Source organism: Hippocampus guttulatus, chromosome 4, assembly GCF_054856545.1.
Source record: "Hippocampus guttulatus isolate MCC_2025c chromosome 4, RoL_Hgut_1.0, whole genome shotgun sequence".
In the NCBI taxonomy this organism is placed as follows: domain Eukaryota; kingdom Metazoa; phylum Chordata; class Actinopteri; order Syngnathiformes; family Syngnathidae; genus Hippocampus; species Hippocampus guttulatus.
This window is the reverse complement of record NC_141264.1, coordinates 26282987-26299132: the sequence shown is the minus strand read 5'-3', so window position 1 is coordinate 26299132 and position 16146 is coordinate 26282987. Positions and strand designations below refer to the sequence as shown.

Sequence of the window (16146 nt, the reverse complement as noted above, 5' to 3'; positions counted from 1 at the left end):
AAAAGTACAGTTATTGGTGTTAAAAAAAAAATTCAAACGACTTCATGTTAGAAGTCCTGCTAACCGACTAAAATGTACTTAAGTACAAAAATGAAACAGAATTTTTGCCGTCAATGACGGTAACCGTTTTAAATAGTTTCCCTCTTTTAACTTTGTAGATCACGCTCGGGCTGGAAATAAAAACCACCTTGCGCTTCTGCCTTTTTTTTTTTTTTGGATTCGCTTGCCTGCCTCCCCTTGACATTGATTTCATGTTTGTCCGAGGTGCTTTCCCCCCCCCCCCCCCCCCCCCACAGTGCCGTGCCGTGCCGACACGGCGAAGCTGCCGAAGCCATTCCTCCCTCCTCCTCCTCGCTCATGCGTCAACTCCTCGCAGAGAGACAAAGTCGACGAAGAGCGGCCGAGCGGCGGCAGCTGCCGGACCGCTCGGCCTTCCCAGCCGGTTAATGATTTGCGACGCGGCGGAGTGAGAAGCGGGGGCGGCTGGGCGGCCGTCGTCAGTCGGACATGAAACGCCACGCGCTCGCCTGGTTCCTGGCCTTGCCGGCGCTCTCGCTTTGGGGCTCGGGGGCCCGCGGGGGGCCCCTGAGCGGACCCCGCCCTAACATGACGGACCAGGAGCTCTTCTGGGGCGCCGACCAGTACGACTTTTCGGTGGTTCTGCCCGCCTCTGGGATGGACTGCTTCTGGCACTTCGCGCACCACGGGGAGAAGTTCTACCTCAGCTTCATGGTGAGAGTTTGTCGCTTCTGCCGCGTCGGCGTCGTCACTCGTACGCCCACGGGTAACTTTTGTCCATAACCAGTGCCACGTTTGCCCTACTACGGCGCGCCGGCAAACGACTTTTTTTGCAATCCGGTCTCTTGTGGTCGCGTTCAGGTGCAGTGGGTGACGGGCGTGGGCCACGACCGCCACCTGTCCGTCACGGTCAACGCTCCCAGCGGACTGCTGCTTTCCACGGTGGATGACGCCAACGGGCAAATCGACCTGGACGTCCGCGAGACCGGTGCGCACATTCTTGACGACCACCCGCTCTGAAGCGTTTCGACCTCGAAAGATAATGTCGGAGGCGCACGCTTTTGAAGTTTTGATTTTTCCGCCGCAATTCATCCGGAAACGCAGCACAACAAGCAGACAAAATACATCCGCTCCGACTCCACGTGGAAGCAGCCAGAACAAGACCGCAAAGACGCAAGCGTGACATGTTACACTGTCAATTTCCTGAAGGGGGCGCCAGTATAGTCAAAAGTGCTTCATTTGTTTTTTGTCATCGCGCGCGTGTGTGTGTGTGTGTGTGTGTCAGGCTTCTACCAGATGTGCTTCAGCAACTTCCACAACCGCTTCGGCAGCATGCAACTGTCCCTCAGCTTCGGCGTTTACTTCGAGCAGGCGCCGCAAACACAGCAGCACGACAACGCCAAGAAGATCAACGACACGCTGAGCATCATCGAGGTCTGCCCCCGCCAACAAACGGAAAAATTGCCTGATTTTTCATTGTTCGGGGAGGGGGGGATGAAAAAGAACTAAAAGGGGGGTAGGCAAGGATTCGGGGGTGCGAAGGGATGCTAGTTCTTAAAGCAGCTAGAAGGGCTAAAACTTGAAAACCCTTTGAATTTTATTTATTTATTTTTCAATCGGTGACTTGGCAAAAGGGGAGCGGGGGGGGGGGCGGCGATCTCAAGGCAACCACCAGAGGCCCCCCCAAATGGGGCAGGTTGCCACTGAATGTGAATGAAGAGAAGATGACGATTGTCCGTCCATCCCGCCAAAGCCCCCGTCGGCGATCGCTTCTGATTTTCAGTCTCCAGAGATTCACAGTGTCCGAAACGTTACCCCCCCCACCACACCCGCCACCCGCGGCCCCGCGCACTCACCGGCCGACCACCCACCACAAATGGGGGCTGGAGTGTATGAAAATTCAGGCGAGTCGTCACTCCGCGAGCAAGCTAACTTTGTCAAGTTTGCTTCCAGGCGTCGGCCCGCCGCGTGGAGAACGCCGTGTTCCACATGTTCCGGCACTACAACGCGGGCCGCCTGCGCCGCGGCGCCGACGACTTCTTGCTGACGTCCAAGCGGCGCCGCGTCGGCCGCTGCTCGGCCTCCCTCGCCGTCCTCATCGTGCTGGCCGGATACGTGCAGCTGCGCTTCCTCAAGAGCTTGTTCGCGCAACGAGAGAGCGGCGGCGGCGGCGGCGAGACGCGCGCCTGCTGACACTTGGCGGCTCCAAAAGTCAATCGCGATTTGTTTTTGGCCCACTTTCCTCAGTGCGGGGGAAAAAAAATGAATACTTTAGAGGTGTGACAATTCGGCGATGAATCGACCACTAATCTATGATCAGACTAGCAGCTCATTAATTTTGTTAATCGGCGAATTTCATTTCGATTCCTTTTTTGATTTCAATTGTCGGAATTTCAGCTCGTCGACAGGCAATACGATCACATTTGCGCAGTTCTCCGCGAAGCAGGACCGGTTATCTTTGTGTTGAGTCCTTTCCCTCTTCTTCTCCTTTTCCGGAAAATGTATTCCTTCGGATTCATTTGCAACAGCTCCACCGGAAACGCTTCCGAAAAAAATAAGTGCCGCCGTCTTTTGTCCTGACTCGAATGTCAAGGTGATTTTGAATAAATGGATTTTTGAAAAAGTCGCTTCGCCACGCAGTTGGCTCTTCCGCTCTGGCCTCTCTCGGAGGCACCTACCTCGGGTCAAACGTCACCACGATGCCTTCCTTGTCACATGCAAAAGGCCAAAAGGAATTTTTGCACGTGACGTCCGTTTCGAAATAATTGCTCTCAAATTTTGGGCAAACTAAGCTACTTTACGTCCGCCGTCATCCTATGAGCGGAAGCGGCGCACGTCAGCAAAGATGCGCTTCGAACCGCCCCAAAAAATGTGATTTATTTTCTTTTGCCGTTGTTGTTTTTTTTTTTTCTTTTCCAAAGTAGTTCTTTCCATCCACCTTCCACACGCACCTTGTTTTTGGTTTCACTTTGGCACAAAAGAGGACAGACGGGTTTTGTGCTGGCAGCGGACATTATCGCGACGATCGTTGCATTTGCACGCCACTGCTGGCTCGGGCGTCTTCGGTGGCCACGCAAGAAAAATCAGGTGACTCTTGTTTCTTTATTGACACGCAATTTCTTTTTTAATCCGTGTTGATTTGAACGTCCGAATGTTGACTTGGGCCACCAGGCCCCCCCCCCGGGGCAGGTGGTTCGCGTGCCTGCCTCGCAGGTTTTCACTTTGATGTTCGAAATGGAAATGTCGAGTCCAAAAGGAGTTGAAGCGTTTTCCCGACTTCCCGTTTGTTGTGATGGAATTGAAATGTCGTCGCGCTCACCCAAAGGTTGACGTCCGTCCACTGTTGGAAACGGAGGAAGAGCGAAATGGTGGGAAAATCGGCGAGTACGAAATTCTGGCAATGGGGGAAACTGGCGAGAATGCGCAAGCGAGATGGTGACCAGTTTTTCCGGTTTCAAGCCTTTACGTGGTTGATTTTTATTTGGACTTTTTTTTTTTTTTTTTTCCCCATCACTTGGCTTCAGACACGCTATTGCGATGCCCCAGCATGTGGACAGCCACGGTCGTGACTTTCAATCGTTTATCGGACGGGACAAAATGAGAAAACTGGCTAAGCTGACCGCAACCCGCGCCTCGAATGTTCCCACGCAGACATCACTGACTAGGCCACACCCCTCAAAGGCACGCTCCAACGCCGCAGGACGAAGGAATGACCCTTTGCTCAAATCCACTTATTTCATGATTTTTCTCGTTTTTTTGATTTATGATTTGATGCGACGACGCGCTGGTTTTACTCGCAACTTGTCTGTTGTGTTTGTGATGGCTGACGTTTGACTCGATCGACATTCCAGGCGAGGCGGAAACCGAGCGGCCAAACATGAGCGAGGTGAGAACAAGCACGCGACGTGTTTCATTTGCATGTGTGCAACAAAGAAAGGAATGGGGGGCGGGGGGGGGGGACTGTCTGTGTCTTTGAGGGGCATACTTTCAGTTTTTATGTCCCCGTCCTGTCGGGTGGCCACGTGTACCGTATTTTCCACACTAAAAGGGCGCACTGGATTATGAGGCGCAATCTACAATGCATCCACTAGATGGAGCTGCGCTCAAGAAAATACCAACAGAACGATCAGATGTCAGTAAAACGTTTTTCATAAAGCAGCAACACCGTTCACTTAACCAACAGCGAGTTATAACATTGACTCGTGAACGTTGAACTCTATTTCCGCGTTCAACTGCGTAACCCGAACGCCTTAAGTTTGAACTCTGCGTTGTCAGCACGTCTTGAGCAAAGGAGCTATTTTGGCGGTCGAAGTATTACCGTAACGACCACACACAAGGCGCATCGCATTTTAAGGCGCGCTGTGAGCCTTTAAGAAAACGGAAGGCTTTTTTAGCTGCGCCTTTTAGTGCGGAAAATACGGTATTCTTGACTGTGTCTTTGAAGCGTGCCTGCGGGCGATTCATATTCAGCGTGTCTTTGAAAGTCAATGCGTACGTCTCTCTGAGCTGTTCAAAGGTGCGCGTTTGTCGTGTTTTTCTTTGTCAGCTGTTGCTGTCGAGCGCCGAGTACGTCCTGAGCTTGTGCTTGGAGGTGTACAAAATGGTGAAGGTGGCCAAGTCCAACAAGGCCCAGTGCCAGCAGGTGGGCGAGCGCGTGCGCACCTTGGAGAAGATGGTGCGGCGCATCAAGCAGCGGCCCGAGAACGCCTCGCCCGATGTCAAGGACGTCCTGGTGGACCTGGCCCGCAGTCTGAAGGACGCCACCCAGCTCATGGGCAAAGTATCCAAAGCCAACGCCGTGGTCGGCTTCCTCGCGTCGAGCAGCAACGAGTCCAAGTTGCAGGAAGTCAGCCAGAAGCTGAACGAGGACGTGCAGCTGCTGTCCGTGGCCCTGCAGATCTGCTACGGCGACGCCCTCAGGGACGGCTTGAAGGCCATCGTCGACGAGCGCAGGACGGCTAACAGCTTGGAGCCCATCCGACGCAAGCCCGTCCTCCGGGTGTCCCGCGTCACGGACGAGAATGGCGCCGATCCGGACGACGGCTCGGCCGGGGCGCCCCCGTCACCTCCCGCCACGTTCGCCAAGACGCCTGCTGCCAAATTGTCTGCGACCGAGGCGCCCGTGGCCGCGTCACCTTGCCGCATGATACCTGTGAGGGCGGCTCCCAAGGCGCCCTATCTCCCAAAGTCACAGGGCGCCCCGACACCCAAGACCAATGCGCCTGTTCCGGCTTCACTCAGCTCTCCGCAGCCCGCCGTGCCCATGTCACCTCTTCCCATGATGTCACCTGTTCCGAGGTCGACTGTGTCCATGACTCCCATCCCCATGATGTCACCCGTCCCCATGTCGCCGGTCTCCACGTTGCCCTACATGCTGGTGCCCCCGAGCCCTCCAGTGGTCTTTAATCCGATGCCAATGCTCTACCAGCCCCCCACCAACATAGTGACCTCCACCATCATCAGCTACAACCACCCCCCCTCTCAGGCCCTGAACCTGGGCCAGCTTCTTGCCGCCTTGCCGCCGCAGAGTCACGTGATCAGTAACAGCACGAACAGCGCTTACTTCTTTTGACGCCCGCCATCCGTCATCTGCCGTGTTACGCTTCCGACGGGGGCTTCTCAAACGGGATCATTGCGGGAGAGAAATTCAAGCCCAACACGCCTCCGAGTGACGCAAAAACACACTTTCCCATCCGTGCAATATTTCCTGTGCAATAAAACGCAAGGTGCAATACATCTAACGCATGCTTGGCGGTTTGTTGAACTTGGTGGTTTCCAGAAAGATTTGACTGAGCGTCTTTGGTTTCCATTACTGTGCACTTGATACTGTTGAGGTGCGGGTTCCCGGATACGAGCGTTCGTAAAGAGGTTCCCCCGTCGAAGAAATAAGGTGAGGAGCTCTCTCATCCAGTAGGGCCTCAGCACGAGGAGAGCAGGAGGAGGAAAAGATCTAAAATCTCCAAGATGGTGCCCCCCCCCCCCCCCCCCCCGAGGACCGGTAGTTGCAGCCGTTTGAAGCGGCGCAACAACGGTCAAAGAAATTTGTTCGGGCACCGCCCACTCTGACCGAGTGCTGTTTCTTCAAACTACACGTTGGCAAAGGCGCGTGTATCATTGGCGCCCCCGTGTGGCAGCGCGGGGGTTTCAGCAGCCATCCATCCAGCCGCACCGACGCAGACTGTCCAACAGCGCCGACATCTCCGCCGAACAAAACGGGGCTGTGAAAAATGCTGCCCGTCGCAGGCGCAAAAACCACAAGCGCCCCCTAGCGGCTGCCGAGCGGCGACAGTCAAATGGCGGCGACATTCCTCACAATTGAAAATCAGCGCTGGTACACGCGTGCTGCCGAGAAGGCGCGAACACCAAAGCACAGATTCTTCTTCTTTGACGAATGTGGTGGCCAACAAACGCTGAAAATAATCCACAGCGGGTTCATGCGACAAAACAAAAGACAAAAACAACATCAACAAAACAAAAACAAAACAGCAAGGCTCTTGAAGAGCCGACGGCTGCCAACTATGGCGCCCTCTTGGAAAAAAATAAATAAATACTTCATACTTCGACACTTCAACTCCTCTACCTGGGCCAGTATCTCAACTCCGACCCCGGAGAGGGTGCCCTAATTCTTTTCCAACTGAGGACCATGGTTTGGAGGAGCTAATTTTCTTCTCGGTTGAATCATTAAAAAAAAAAAAATTGAGGCTGGGACGAAAACCAGATTGGTCGTGCCGAATCATTCTCGTCGGGCAACCTGTTTTTCCTCTTAACTTTTGCCAAGCCGGAACTGAAAATCAGTCCGGCAGGTTGATCCGGGCTGCACACACCATTGCTGGTGTGTGCTCTGTGTTGACCGCGCAAGAAATAAGGTAACTCTTCATTACGTCATAGAAGATTCATGATCTTATTTATTTATTTAGTGATGATTGATTGATTGATTGTTTTTTTTTTGGTAGTTTGCGCAATTGCCTCACGTCTTTGAGGTTTTGAATTTGAGTCTCGGCCCCAGCCGACATGCTCACGGTGCTTGTGTGACGCATGTCAGCCTGTTAGTTTCGTCGAATTCTCTAAACGCTCCTGACGAATTTCCCCCCTAAAAACTTTGTATAAACTTCATCACTTTATTTTTAAATAATTTTTTTTGTCCATCCATCCAACCATTACGGATGCTGTTTATCACAGCGGAGGGATGGGGAGGTGGGGGTCTTGAAGCAATAGGCCGGTTATACCCTGAAATGCTTACCAGTATTTATTTATTTCTGCGATTGGCTGGCAACCGGGTCAGGGTGTTCCCCCGCCTACGGCTGGAATAGGCTTCAGCACCCCCCGCGACCCTAGTGTGGATTAAGCGGTTCGGAAAATGGATGGCTGGATATTTATTTATTTATTTTTATATGACACCCCCCCCCCAAAATATATCTTTCAAAATGATAACGATTCAATACTGTATCGGTTCTCCATGAAAAACGGGGGAGTGGCGTAATATGCGTGCTTGACTGCCGTTTTAAGTTGTAATATCGGGAATCACCACTAGACGGCAGACATGTTCTAGTTGCATTTACGCCGGGAACATGAGGAGGGACTCGGCAGAGAGAGAGAGAAATCTCGATCTCGATTGACCTTTTTAATTGTGTGAATAATTGTCAGTACACACAAATTGTTTTGCTCTTAATTTGCATCCCTGACATTTGACTTGCTCGACGTTTCAGGCATGTCTTGGAAAACAGAAGAAGACAACGTGAGTACACAACGCCATCGACTCTTGTGTTTGCGTGTGTTCTTCACATCGCCGAGACCCTCGTTCAGGGAAGCTCGGGTCCTCTGCTTTGAGGCGACACTTGATTTGCTTTTGCGGGCCACATCAATGATGTGGCGGGCCAGATCTGGCCCCCGGGCCTTGACTTTGACACCTGTGTTTTAGGGTGTCAAATCGCAAGTGGCCGTGAGAAGTTCAAAGGGGTGTCTTTCAGGTGCTAAAGTGTGAGCGTGGTGTTTGTTGGAGTTGTCGTGTTTGAGTGTGTCAAATATCAGTCGTGCCTCCGTTGTGTCTTTGAGGAGTCAAAAATTCAAGTGCGTGCGTGCACGCGTGTGTGTGTCTATCAGGAGGTGCTGCTGGCGGATATCGACTTTATCCTGGACAGGTGCAACGAGGTGTACAGTCTGCTGCTCAGGGCCAAGTCGCACAGGGCTCACTTCCAGGAGGTCTACGAACATGTGCGTGTTTTGGAGGAGATGGCGCTGAGCGTCAAGCAGCGGCCCGAAAGCGCCTCGCCTGACGTCGGGATCGCCCTGGTGGACGCGGCGCGCTCTCTTGCAACTGCCGCCGACTTCATGGGCAAAGTTTCCCGAGCCAACGCCGTGGTCGGCTTCTTCAAGTCGGGCTCCAACGAGTCCAAGTTCCAGGAAGTCAGCCGGAGGCTCGGCGAGAATGCGCGGCAGCTGTCCGAGGCGCTGCGCACGGGCGGCGGCGGCAGCCGGGAGGCCGTCGGTGCCGAGCACGTGGCGGCCGCGCGCGGCAAGGGTGCGGATGGCGAGTGGGCCGAGATGCCTTTGGCCGTGCCGCACGTCCCCACGTCGTTGCCTCCCCCTGCGCCCTTCTTCCACAATGCCATGGCATGCTATCCCCCTGTGATTGCCCAACCGGCCGTGCTCTACCGGCCCCCCGCCCTACTGGCGACCTCCACCACCATCAGCTACAACCGTGCCCCCTCTGGCTCCGCCCTCTACCTGGCACAGCAATACGCAGCCGTGCCAACGCCGCCGTGGGCATGCAGCCATGTGCCGAATAGTTCGTTACCAACGCTTATTAATTTCCATATGTCCCGCACCACCTTTAATGTGCTGCGTTGAGGTGCAGGGAGGACCGGGATTCTTAGAAGGCTTTCCAAGGACCTGATCATCATCGAATTTATCGCCATTTTGACACACGCTCTTTATTTCCATAACGTTGTACATTATATCTTATTGAGCTGTGGGTCACGACCGAAGGAACAAGATCTCCGATCCCAATGAGTCTCCTGTGCAGGGTGTCTGGGCTCAGAGTCGAACCGCTGTGGAGTCCGATGAGGTGGCATGGGCTCCTCGGTGAGGTGTTCCGGCCACAATTAATGTTTAACGTGCACACATAATGCTAATGAATAAGATTAAAACACTCTGTAAGCAAATGAAGTGCATCTTTTCAATGGACCAGACAGCTGGCGTTTCTTTGCAAAGGTGCTCTCCATTTGTTGACGCGGACATTCAAGTTGTTCCCAGGACTGTTAGGACAAAAATACTTTTGTGTGCTTGTTATGATGAATTTTGTGGACACAAGGTAATATTTCAAGGCCACAAACTCGATGTTTTGTTTTTCTCGACGCAATTAAAAAAAAAAGCATATCATGTCTGTGGTATAAATTAAGATTTATTTTTATTAGGTTTTTTTTTTTTTTTTAGAAACAAAGCTGTAATATGAAGGGAATAAAGTTCTGTATGTTTCAAGAAAAGTATCTGTTATTATTACAAGAAGGTAGAAAGTTCTGTTTTCCCAAGATAGCTCATAGCTTAGCATGGGCTTAACATTCGCCGGACATTTGCGTGTTGACCCACTGTTTTATTGGACGTGTGAGACCTCCTGCCAACTACCAGCGATCTTTGCTGCGCGTAACAGGAAGTAAGTGGCGAAGCCCGGGAGAAACTCGCTTGTCTGCTGTTCCCGATCGTCGATTCTGACGACTTTTCACGCTTTTGCTTTGGGCTTAGCTGTGCTCCAGAGTCAGCGACGACCACCGGCGATCCCGCGGGCCCGCCGTGCCATGAGATGAACGGCGCCGGTAAACGTTGACTTCCGCACTGGTAAGAGGGCGAAGAAGAAGTGGGTTAGCGGCTAGTGGTTAGCACTGACCTGTAGTTAACAACTGCTAGTTAGCAAGTAAATTTAGCGGGTCGTCATGTAGCTTATCAAACGGCCCTGCACATTTTGGGTGGGGCGACAGCTCACCTTTCGGCACTCGTGGGCTCACACCCCCCCCCCCCCCCCAATGCATTTAGGGTGGCCGTCAATTATGGAGTTTCGCTTTTCATGCCTGGGAGGCTGCGCGTTTGGTTTGAATTTGAAAACAGATGTTTATTGGTTAAGATGAAAAAAAAAAACAATTAACATATTTATGAATCAGAAAAGGTCGAACTAATGATCATAATATGGGATGTTCGATTCATTTTTTTTCCCAGAGCGAGACCAGTACGAGAACTTAGGAATATTTTCCAATATCGACGCCATGTAACAATGCCACTTGTACTTTTCATCCTTGGCATTTCCTTTCATCCGATGTCAGATACTTTTAAAAAAAGACCTTTCTTTTATTTCTGACAAAAGGCAGACGAGTAACTTTGCAATAGAGAATTTGATATCAAAACAAAAAAAAATTTCAATCTGAATCAGTGTTTATTTGTACAAAAAGGTGTCAAATAAACTCACTGAGTTCATCTTTGTTCAACCGAAATCAAAGTGCAAAATAATGAAGGTTCAACTGCTAACCGTTAAGCGTGACACCCTACATCTGAAAAAAACCCCACAACGGATTGAATAAAAACTTATGTTGATCAATAGTGATCTATTTGTAACCTATCCAAAATAGACAAAATATATTAAATGTATAAAATATTTCTTTATTTTGACCGAACGTGGTGCAGTTGACATCATGAATGTGCTCATCAGATGGAAGCCATGGAGGTGGACCCCCTGCAGCACAGCGCCACTGCCCCCGCCACCCCCGCTGGCATCCCCGCCGTCGCCCCTGCCGATGCCCCCCTCATCATCTCTGACTCGGGCAGCAGCACTGAAGTGGATGAGGATGATGACACGGGCGGTGGTGGCGAGGGGGGAGGAGCGCGGGTGGTGGTCCCGCTCACGCTTCCCGCCACCTGGGCCTTCAGTCAGAGGAGGACGGGCCGAGGCAGCTCCGCCACACAGTCGCCACCCGTGCGGAGGCGGGTTAGGTGAGTCCACCCTTCGTCACCCGCCGGCCCCTTGTGCCTCGTGGCTTTCTCGGATGCCAAATTGTTAATTTTGCCCAAATGAGATAGAGTTGAAACGTATGCTCCGATTGGCTTTTTTCAGGCAGGGCTTCCGGGTGCACTACCCCAGCCAAACGGCGGCGCCCTCCGGGGGCTTCCCTGACTTTGTCCTGCGAGCCCCCGCGGCCGCGGGCGCCCGCCGGCCGTCCAGCAGCACTGAGGCCAGCGAGTCCGATGAGGAAGAGGAGGGTGAGGTGGCTCCGGCTGCCGTCCAACAGGCCCCGCCCACTCACCCCCTTCCTCCCGACAGCCATGACGACAATGCGCGACTGCAGGAAGGTGCCGCCGCGCCGCCTGGTGAGTGCTGCTTTCTTCGGGGTGGGGTGCTTTTATGTGTGCTTTGCCTTCAACTCTTCTTCTCGTCTTCAGCTCCAGACAGCCAGAAAGAAGGAGACGATGGACCGACTGGCGTACAGGTCAGGTGACAAAAAAAAAAAAAAAAACCTTTGACATGGGCCGAGGTCAGCGCATTAAATTGGCCGGCCAATGAACGGGTCGGGCCGTGATTATTATAATTATTCTCATCTGCACTTCCAGCCGGCGGCGTCCCAAAGCGAGGAGGGCGAGGGCGACACGTGCAGCATCTGCTTCGAAGCGTGGACGGCGGCGGGCCAGCATCGCGTGGCCGCCCTTCGCTGCGGACATCTTTTCGGGTTCACCTGCATCCAGAGATGGTTGATGTCTCAGCGCTCCGCTGCCAAATGTCCGCAGGTCAGTGGCGCCCGCGCCGTGTCCGCGTTTGATGCCATCTACTTCCGCAAGGCCGTTCAACACCGGGCACAGAGGTCGGCAACTTTATTTTGCAACGGAGAGTTCCTTCTTGGCTGCTGATTATGCAAAAGGCCTACCGGTTTGATACACGCCTCACTGTGCTCACATTTTTGGGGGTCAGACCATCTTGTCTTCGTTCCACAGCTTTTCTCCAGGAATATTACGGTTTGGTCATGTGCACAATCCTGACCTTTGAACTATGTGTGTATGCTACTGTATATATTAACAGTTCAAAAAAAAAAGTGATAAGATAAGAAAACCTTTATTAGTCCCGCAATGGAGAAATTCCCAATTCACAGCAGCAAAGTTATGAAAGGAAGAAGTAGAACAACAAAATATAGAAGCTGCTGGAAAGGCAGCCACTCACGTGGCGCCATTTTGAAGTCAAAATAACAAAAACAACACAACACAACACATAGGACACCGACAGTCGTGCAATCTTCACCAATTTTCTGCCTACGCTTTGTTGGGAGCAGTTTTTAGAACAGGCCCGTGAGGCGTCTCATGTGATCCTTGGGGGGGGGGGGGGGGGGGGTCTCCACGCGGCGCCCTCACCCGCTCTCGCGTCTCACTCTCAGTGCAACAAGAAGGCCAAGCGCTCAGACATCGTGCTGCTCTACGCCCCCAAGCTGAGGGCCATGGACAACAGCGCGCACGAGAGCCTCAAGAGGTGAAACGCCCGCCGTCACTCCCCACCTCCGCGCGCTCAGCCGGCCTGTCCGCGCGCAGGTCTCTGGAGGAGGAGCAGTCCCTGAGGAGGAAAGCCGAGCTGGAGTCGGCGCAGTACAAACTCAAGCTTCAGGCCATCGCCAACAAGTATGGTCGAGCTCAACAGGAACTGCAGGTATCGACTTCCCGTTTCCCCAGAGTCAAAGTCGAGTCTCGCCGACGCCGCTTCGCTTTTTTCGTCCGGCAGGAGATGAGAGCTCAGATAGTTCAAGCCGGCGGGCGGTCTGCCGCCGGCGCCCCGTCGCCCCGCGGTTCGCCCGGCTCGCAGCTAACGGCGCCGTACAATTTCCACGATGCCGTGCTGGCGTCCGCCAACGGAGGCTGCCGGGTTTTGGCCCACTGCCAATCGCTCAACTGTCTGCTGGCGTCGCAGCCGTCGGCGCACGCCGCACTCCTGCCCGGTGAGCCCGCGCTCGCGCTTCTCCTCCCTCTCTTCGTCCTCAGATTGGGTCTTTCTTGGCCTTCGCCCCCTCTTGGGTGGGGCGTGTTTATTCAGAAGAGGAGAGGAACTCTTCAGGCGGCCTTTGCGTCATGAACTGATTCAAGACGCTCCCAATTGCATTCGCGCAAGCGTTGAAGAAACGTCGTCCTGCAAATGCCCCCCCCCCCCCCCCGTGTTGCGTTTTCGCACAAAGTGGGCGGGGTTTCGTTTGGGCGTTCCTAACATCCGTGAGCGATGTCGCCAAAGCCGTCCGCGATGCTCGCGCGGAGCGATGAGAGAAGGCTTCTCACTCCCATCCGCTCCCGTTCATCGGCTCCGCCGCGCTCTTGACGTCTTTGCGCGTTTTGTTGCGCGCGCGCTCCAGGCTGGGGCGTGAAGAAGGTGAGCCTGGCACACATCAGGTCCAGCCAGTACATTCCCATCCACGGCGCTCAAATCCGAGCGTTGTGCTTCAACCGGCAGAACGACGACGGGCTGCTGCTCTCCGCGTCGCTGGACAACACCCTCAAACTCACCAGGTGACGCGAGCCCGCCGCGCCTTCCCGCGGCTCTTTTGCTAACTTCGGCTCCCGCGCGGCGGCTTTTTTTCCCGCGCGCGCGTTTGCAGCCTGCCGGCCAACACGGTGGTTCAGACGTACAACGCGGGCAAGCCGGTGTGGAGCTGCTGCTGGTGCGTGGACAAGCCCAACTACGTCTACGCGGGTCTCAGCAACGGCTCCGTTCTGCTCTACGACATCAGAGACACCAGCGCCCACGTGCAGGAGTTCCAGCCGCTGCGTTCCAGGTGAGCGCCAGTCTCTAGCGGGGAGTGTCCGAACCTTTTGGTTTTTTTCGGGCCGCTGTCAACGAGTTTGCTTTTGTAAAAAAATCAACTCAAGTCTTGAACTTGTTGTTTTAGGGCCCCGGTGGCGTCGCTGTGCTACATCCCACGCGCGGCGTCCAGCTCGTTCCCGTGCGGCGGGCTGATCGCCGGCACGCTGGAGGGCGGCTACTTCTGGGAGCGGCTGGACGAGAGCACGTATAAGCCGCACATCCTGCCGCTCGAGGCGGGAAGCTGCACCGACATCCAGGTGGAGACGGAGAGCCGACATTGCCTGGTCACGTACCGAGCCGGTGAGACGGCTCGTGAGGCTCGGGAAGGCGCTTTGGACGACGTCTGGTGACCGTAGGGGAAAAAAAAGCGCGCTCCGTTGAGCGTTTTGATCCAATTGGATTTGATTTGGGGCAAAAGGACAATGAGTTAACTCTTTGAGTTGATGCGGTAATGGCGATTTAGGTTCGTCAACAGTAACGACGGCTTGAGTGACAATTTGCTTATTAAAAAAAAAATAATAATAAGGGCAGCGGGGACTCTTGGGGCACAAAAAAGCATTCGTGTTGGTTTTCGCTGAAAATACATTTTAAGCGTTAGGTGAAAAATCTTGGAGATCTCAAAATGGCGTCTTGCAAATCAAGTTTCACTTTCCTTGGAAACAATTTTTTTACCGCTTGAACGACTGCCGATCATTCAAATACTCATATCGGTAAAATGAAATGATCTTCGAAAGGGGATTCCACCATTGGATGACCCGGATCACACTGACACTCTTTCATTTCGATTGTTTAATGCGTGGGATTATTAGCTGTGTCGCTAGGCTAACGTCGCACCCGAGACGCGAAAGCCTTTTAAGATTTAAGATATCTTTCATTTGTCCCACACTGGGGAAATTTACAGCCTACAGCGGGCGGCCGGACCGCTCGCGCCCGCTAAAGTCATCCGCGCTCGTTTCCCGCACGCAGGCCGGCTCCACCCGACGGTGCGCTGCGTCCTGATGGCGCTGACCCGGACGCCGCAGCGGGACGACGGCGAGCCGCCCGGCTGCTCCTGCTCGCCCGTGCATACCTTCAGCGCCGGCTCGTCCTGCAAACTCCTCACCAAGAACGCCGTCTTTGCCAGCCCGCACGGAGGCGGCGCTCTGGTGTGCGCCGGAGACGAGGCCACGCAATCCGCCATGGTACGTACGTACGTGCCGGAAACGCAAATTGATTCCGTTCAAAAAAAAAAAAAAAATTATCCCTTGGCACGAACGCGTGCCCGAGTCGTAGCCGTCACCTTGCGAAAGGTTGCGGCGGCCTGATCTGATGGCATCTTTTCATGCTGCCGTCGAGGTGTGGGAGGCGTCCAGCGGCGCTCTCCTCCAGAGGCTACCGGCCGACCTCCCCGTACTGGACATCGCGCCGTTCGCCGTCGACGGCGAGCACTTCCTGGCCACGCTGACGGAGAAGATGCTGAAGCTCTACAAGTGGAAGTGAAAAGGCGCCGACACGCCGAGCGTGCGCGCCAACCACGAGTCGAGGCGGCGCCGGGTCGACTTTCTTCATCATGTTGAGCGTTTGACACATTTGGACGTGAAATCCGCGGATGTTTTTAACGCGAGGGAAGAAGCTTTCAGGGCCTTTCGGCAGAAGCCTGGCACGTCGAAAGCGGCCTGGAACTCGGCACCGGCGCAAAGTGCTCATGGGCGGTTTGCACGAGGAGCCACGCGACCGCAGATGTTCCGAATCAAGACACCAAAAGCAACCTTTGGCCTACTTTTTCACATCCGTTCCCTTTGTGAACCATGTACAGTTTGTATGATGACCGAGGATTGTTTTATATGCGTCATGACGTTATATCTCTTTCAAGTGAATAATAATAAAAAATATATATTTTTCAGTCCGAGTTGGTTTGAACTGTCGAGGTCCAACAAGAACTTTTCATCCGTTTCCAACATCGCTTATCCCGAATTTATACTCATCAGCCCGCACAGGAGTAGATATGTTATTGTTTTGGGAGAAAGTATAAAAACATTCCAAACATGATGTGATTCTGAGACGCCAATGAAAGAATTGGATGCGGCTCCAAATCAGATGTCAGCGGGGAGATCGTCTCCTCAAGATGGTTTCACCTCTAATTTGTACGCTCTGAGGAGAAACAAAACAACGATGTATTGCTCTGAAACAACGCATTAAAACGAGTGATTTAATGCCAACAACGAAACAAGAAGTCATTAGGTTGCTACCCAAATCTGCCACTCTTTGAATCTTTATCAGAAAACCTTTGTTGAATTGTAGTGCTGGATTTTGAGGAATAAGTGGCGGCGGGAAACGCCGTG

The 16146-nt window shown here is 53.3% G+C and overlaps 4 protein-coding genes across 6 annotated transcripts; all 4 read left to right on the top strand.

The window, feature by feature from the left end:
• The first annotated feature begins 287 nt into the window (after positions 1–287).
• tmed6 (transmembrane p24 trafficking protein 6) lies at positions 288–2641 on the top strand. 2 transcript variants are annotated; one of them, XM_086109964.1, is made up of 4 exons: positions 288–732; positions 880–1006; positions 1304–1452; positions 1961–2213. In XM_086109964.1, exons 1-4 carry the CDS (start codon positions 508–510, stop codon positions 2063–2065), a joined length of 606 nt encoding a protein of 201 aa, XP_085966090.1. In that variant the 5' UTR covers positions 288–507; the 3' UTR covers positions 2066–2213. The 2 variants fall into 2 exon arrangements, with proteins under 2 accessions (XP_085966090.1, XP_085966089.1); XM_086109963.1 differs by having other exon boundaries at positions 289–732; positions 1972–2641.
• A 470-nt stretch (positions 2642–3111) lies between these two features.
• On the top strand, positions 3112–5759 carry LOC147206979 (uncharacterized). The gene is made up of 2 exons (XM_086109957.1): positions 3112–3904; positions 4565–5759. The coding sequence occupies exons 1-2, from the start codon at positions 3896–3898 to the stop codon at positions 5588–5590; spliced, it is 1035 nt and encodes a 344-aa protein (XP_085966083.1). The 5' UTR covers positions 3112–3895; the 3' UTR covers positions 5591–5759.
• A 997-nt stretch (positions 5760–6756) lies between these two features.
• LOC147206978 (uncharacterized) lies at positions 6757–9494 on the top strand. Its single transcript, XM_086109962.1, has 3 exons — positions 6757–6884; positions 7725–7753; positions 8119–9494. The coding sequence occupies exons 2-3, from the start codon at positions 7727–7729 to the stop codon at positions 8863–8865; spliced, it is 774 nt and encodes a 257-aa protein (XP_085966088.1). The 5' UTR covers positions 6757–6884; positions 7725–7726; the 3' UTR covers positions 8866–9494.
• A 174-nt stretch (positions 9495–9668) lies between these two features.
• Positions 9669–15707, top strand: rfwd3 (ring finger and WD repeat domain 3). Of its 2 annotated transcripts, XM_086109954.1 has the most exons (14): positions 9669–9849; positions 10712–10992; positions 11114–11367; positions 11440–11486; positions 11608–11781; positions 12420–12511; positions 12571–12685; positions 12758–12971; positions 13377–13393; positions 13475–13530; positions 13620–13796; positions 13911–14125; positions 14792–15006; positions 15161–15707. In XM_086109954.1, exons 2-14 carry the CDS (start codon positions 10712–10714, stop codon positions 15302–15304), a joined length of 2001 nt encoding a protein of 666 aa, XP_085966080.1. In that variant the 5' UTR covers positions 9669–9849; the 3' UTR covers positions 15305–15707. The 2 variants fall into 2 exon arrangements, with proteins under 2 accessions (XP_085966080.1, XP_085966079.1); XM_086109953.1 differs by having other exon boundaries at positions 13377–13530.
• Positions 15708–16146: the final 439 nt, after the last annotated feature.

What these genes read in the sequence shown, in the direction of transcription:
- rfwd3 (XM_086109953.1), top strand. Translation starts at nt 10,712, where the DNA reads ATGGAAGCCATGGAGGTGGACCCCCTGCAGCACAGCGCCACTGCCCCC. An exon ending in CCCGTGCGGAGGCGGGTTAG is followed by an intron (nt 10,993 to 11,113) that starts GTGAGTCCACCC and finishes GGCTTTTTTCAG; the next exon opens with GCAGGGCTTCCGGGTGCACT. An exon ending in GCGCACGAGAGCCTCAAGAG is followed by an intron (nt 12,512 to 12,570) that starts GTGAAACGCCCG and finishes GTCCGCGCGCAG; the next exon opens with GTCTCTGGAGGAGGAGCAGT.
- LOC147206978 (XM_086109962.1), top strand. Translation starts at nt 7,727, where the DNA reads ATGTCTTGGAAAACAGAAGAAGACAAC. An exon ending in GGAAAACAGAAGAAGACAAC is followed by an intron (nt 7,754 to 8,118) that starts GTGAGTACACAA and finishes TGTGTCTATCAG; the next exon opens with GAGGTGCTGCTGGCGGATAT.
- tmed6 (XM_086109963.1), top strand. Translation starts at nt 508, where the DNA reads ATGAAACGCCACGCGCTCGCCTGGTTCCTGGCCTTGCCGGCGCTCTCG. An exon ending in CCTGGACGTCCGCGAGACCG is followed by an intron (nt 1,007 to 1,303) that starts GTGCGCACATTC and finishes TGTGTGTGTCAG; the next exon opens with GCTTCTACCAGATGTGCTTC. An exon ending in ACACGCTGAGCATCATCGAG is followed by an intron (nt 1,453 to 1,971) that starts GTCTGCCCCCGC and finishes GTTTGCTTCCAG; the next exon opens with GCGTCGGCCCGCCGCGTGGA.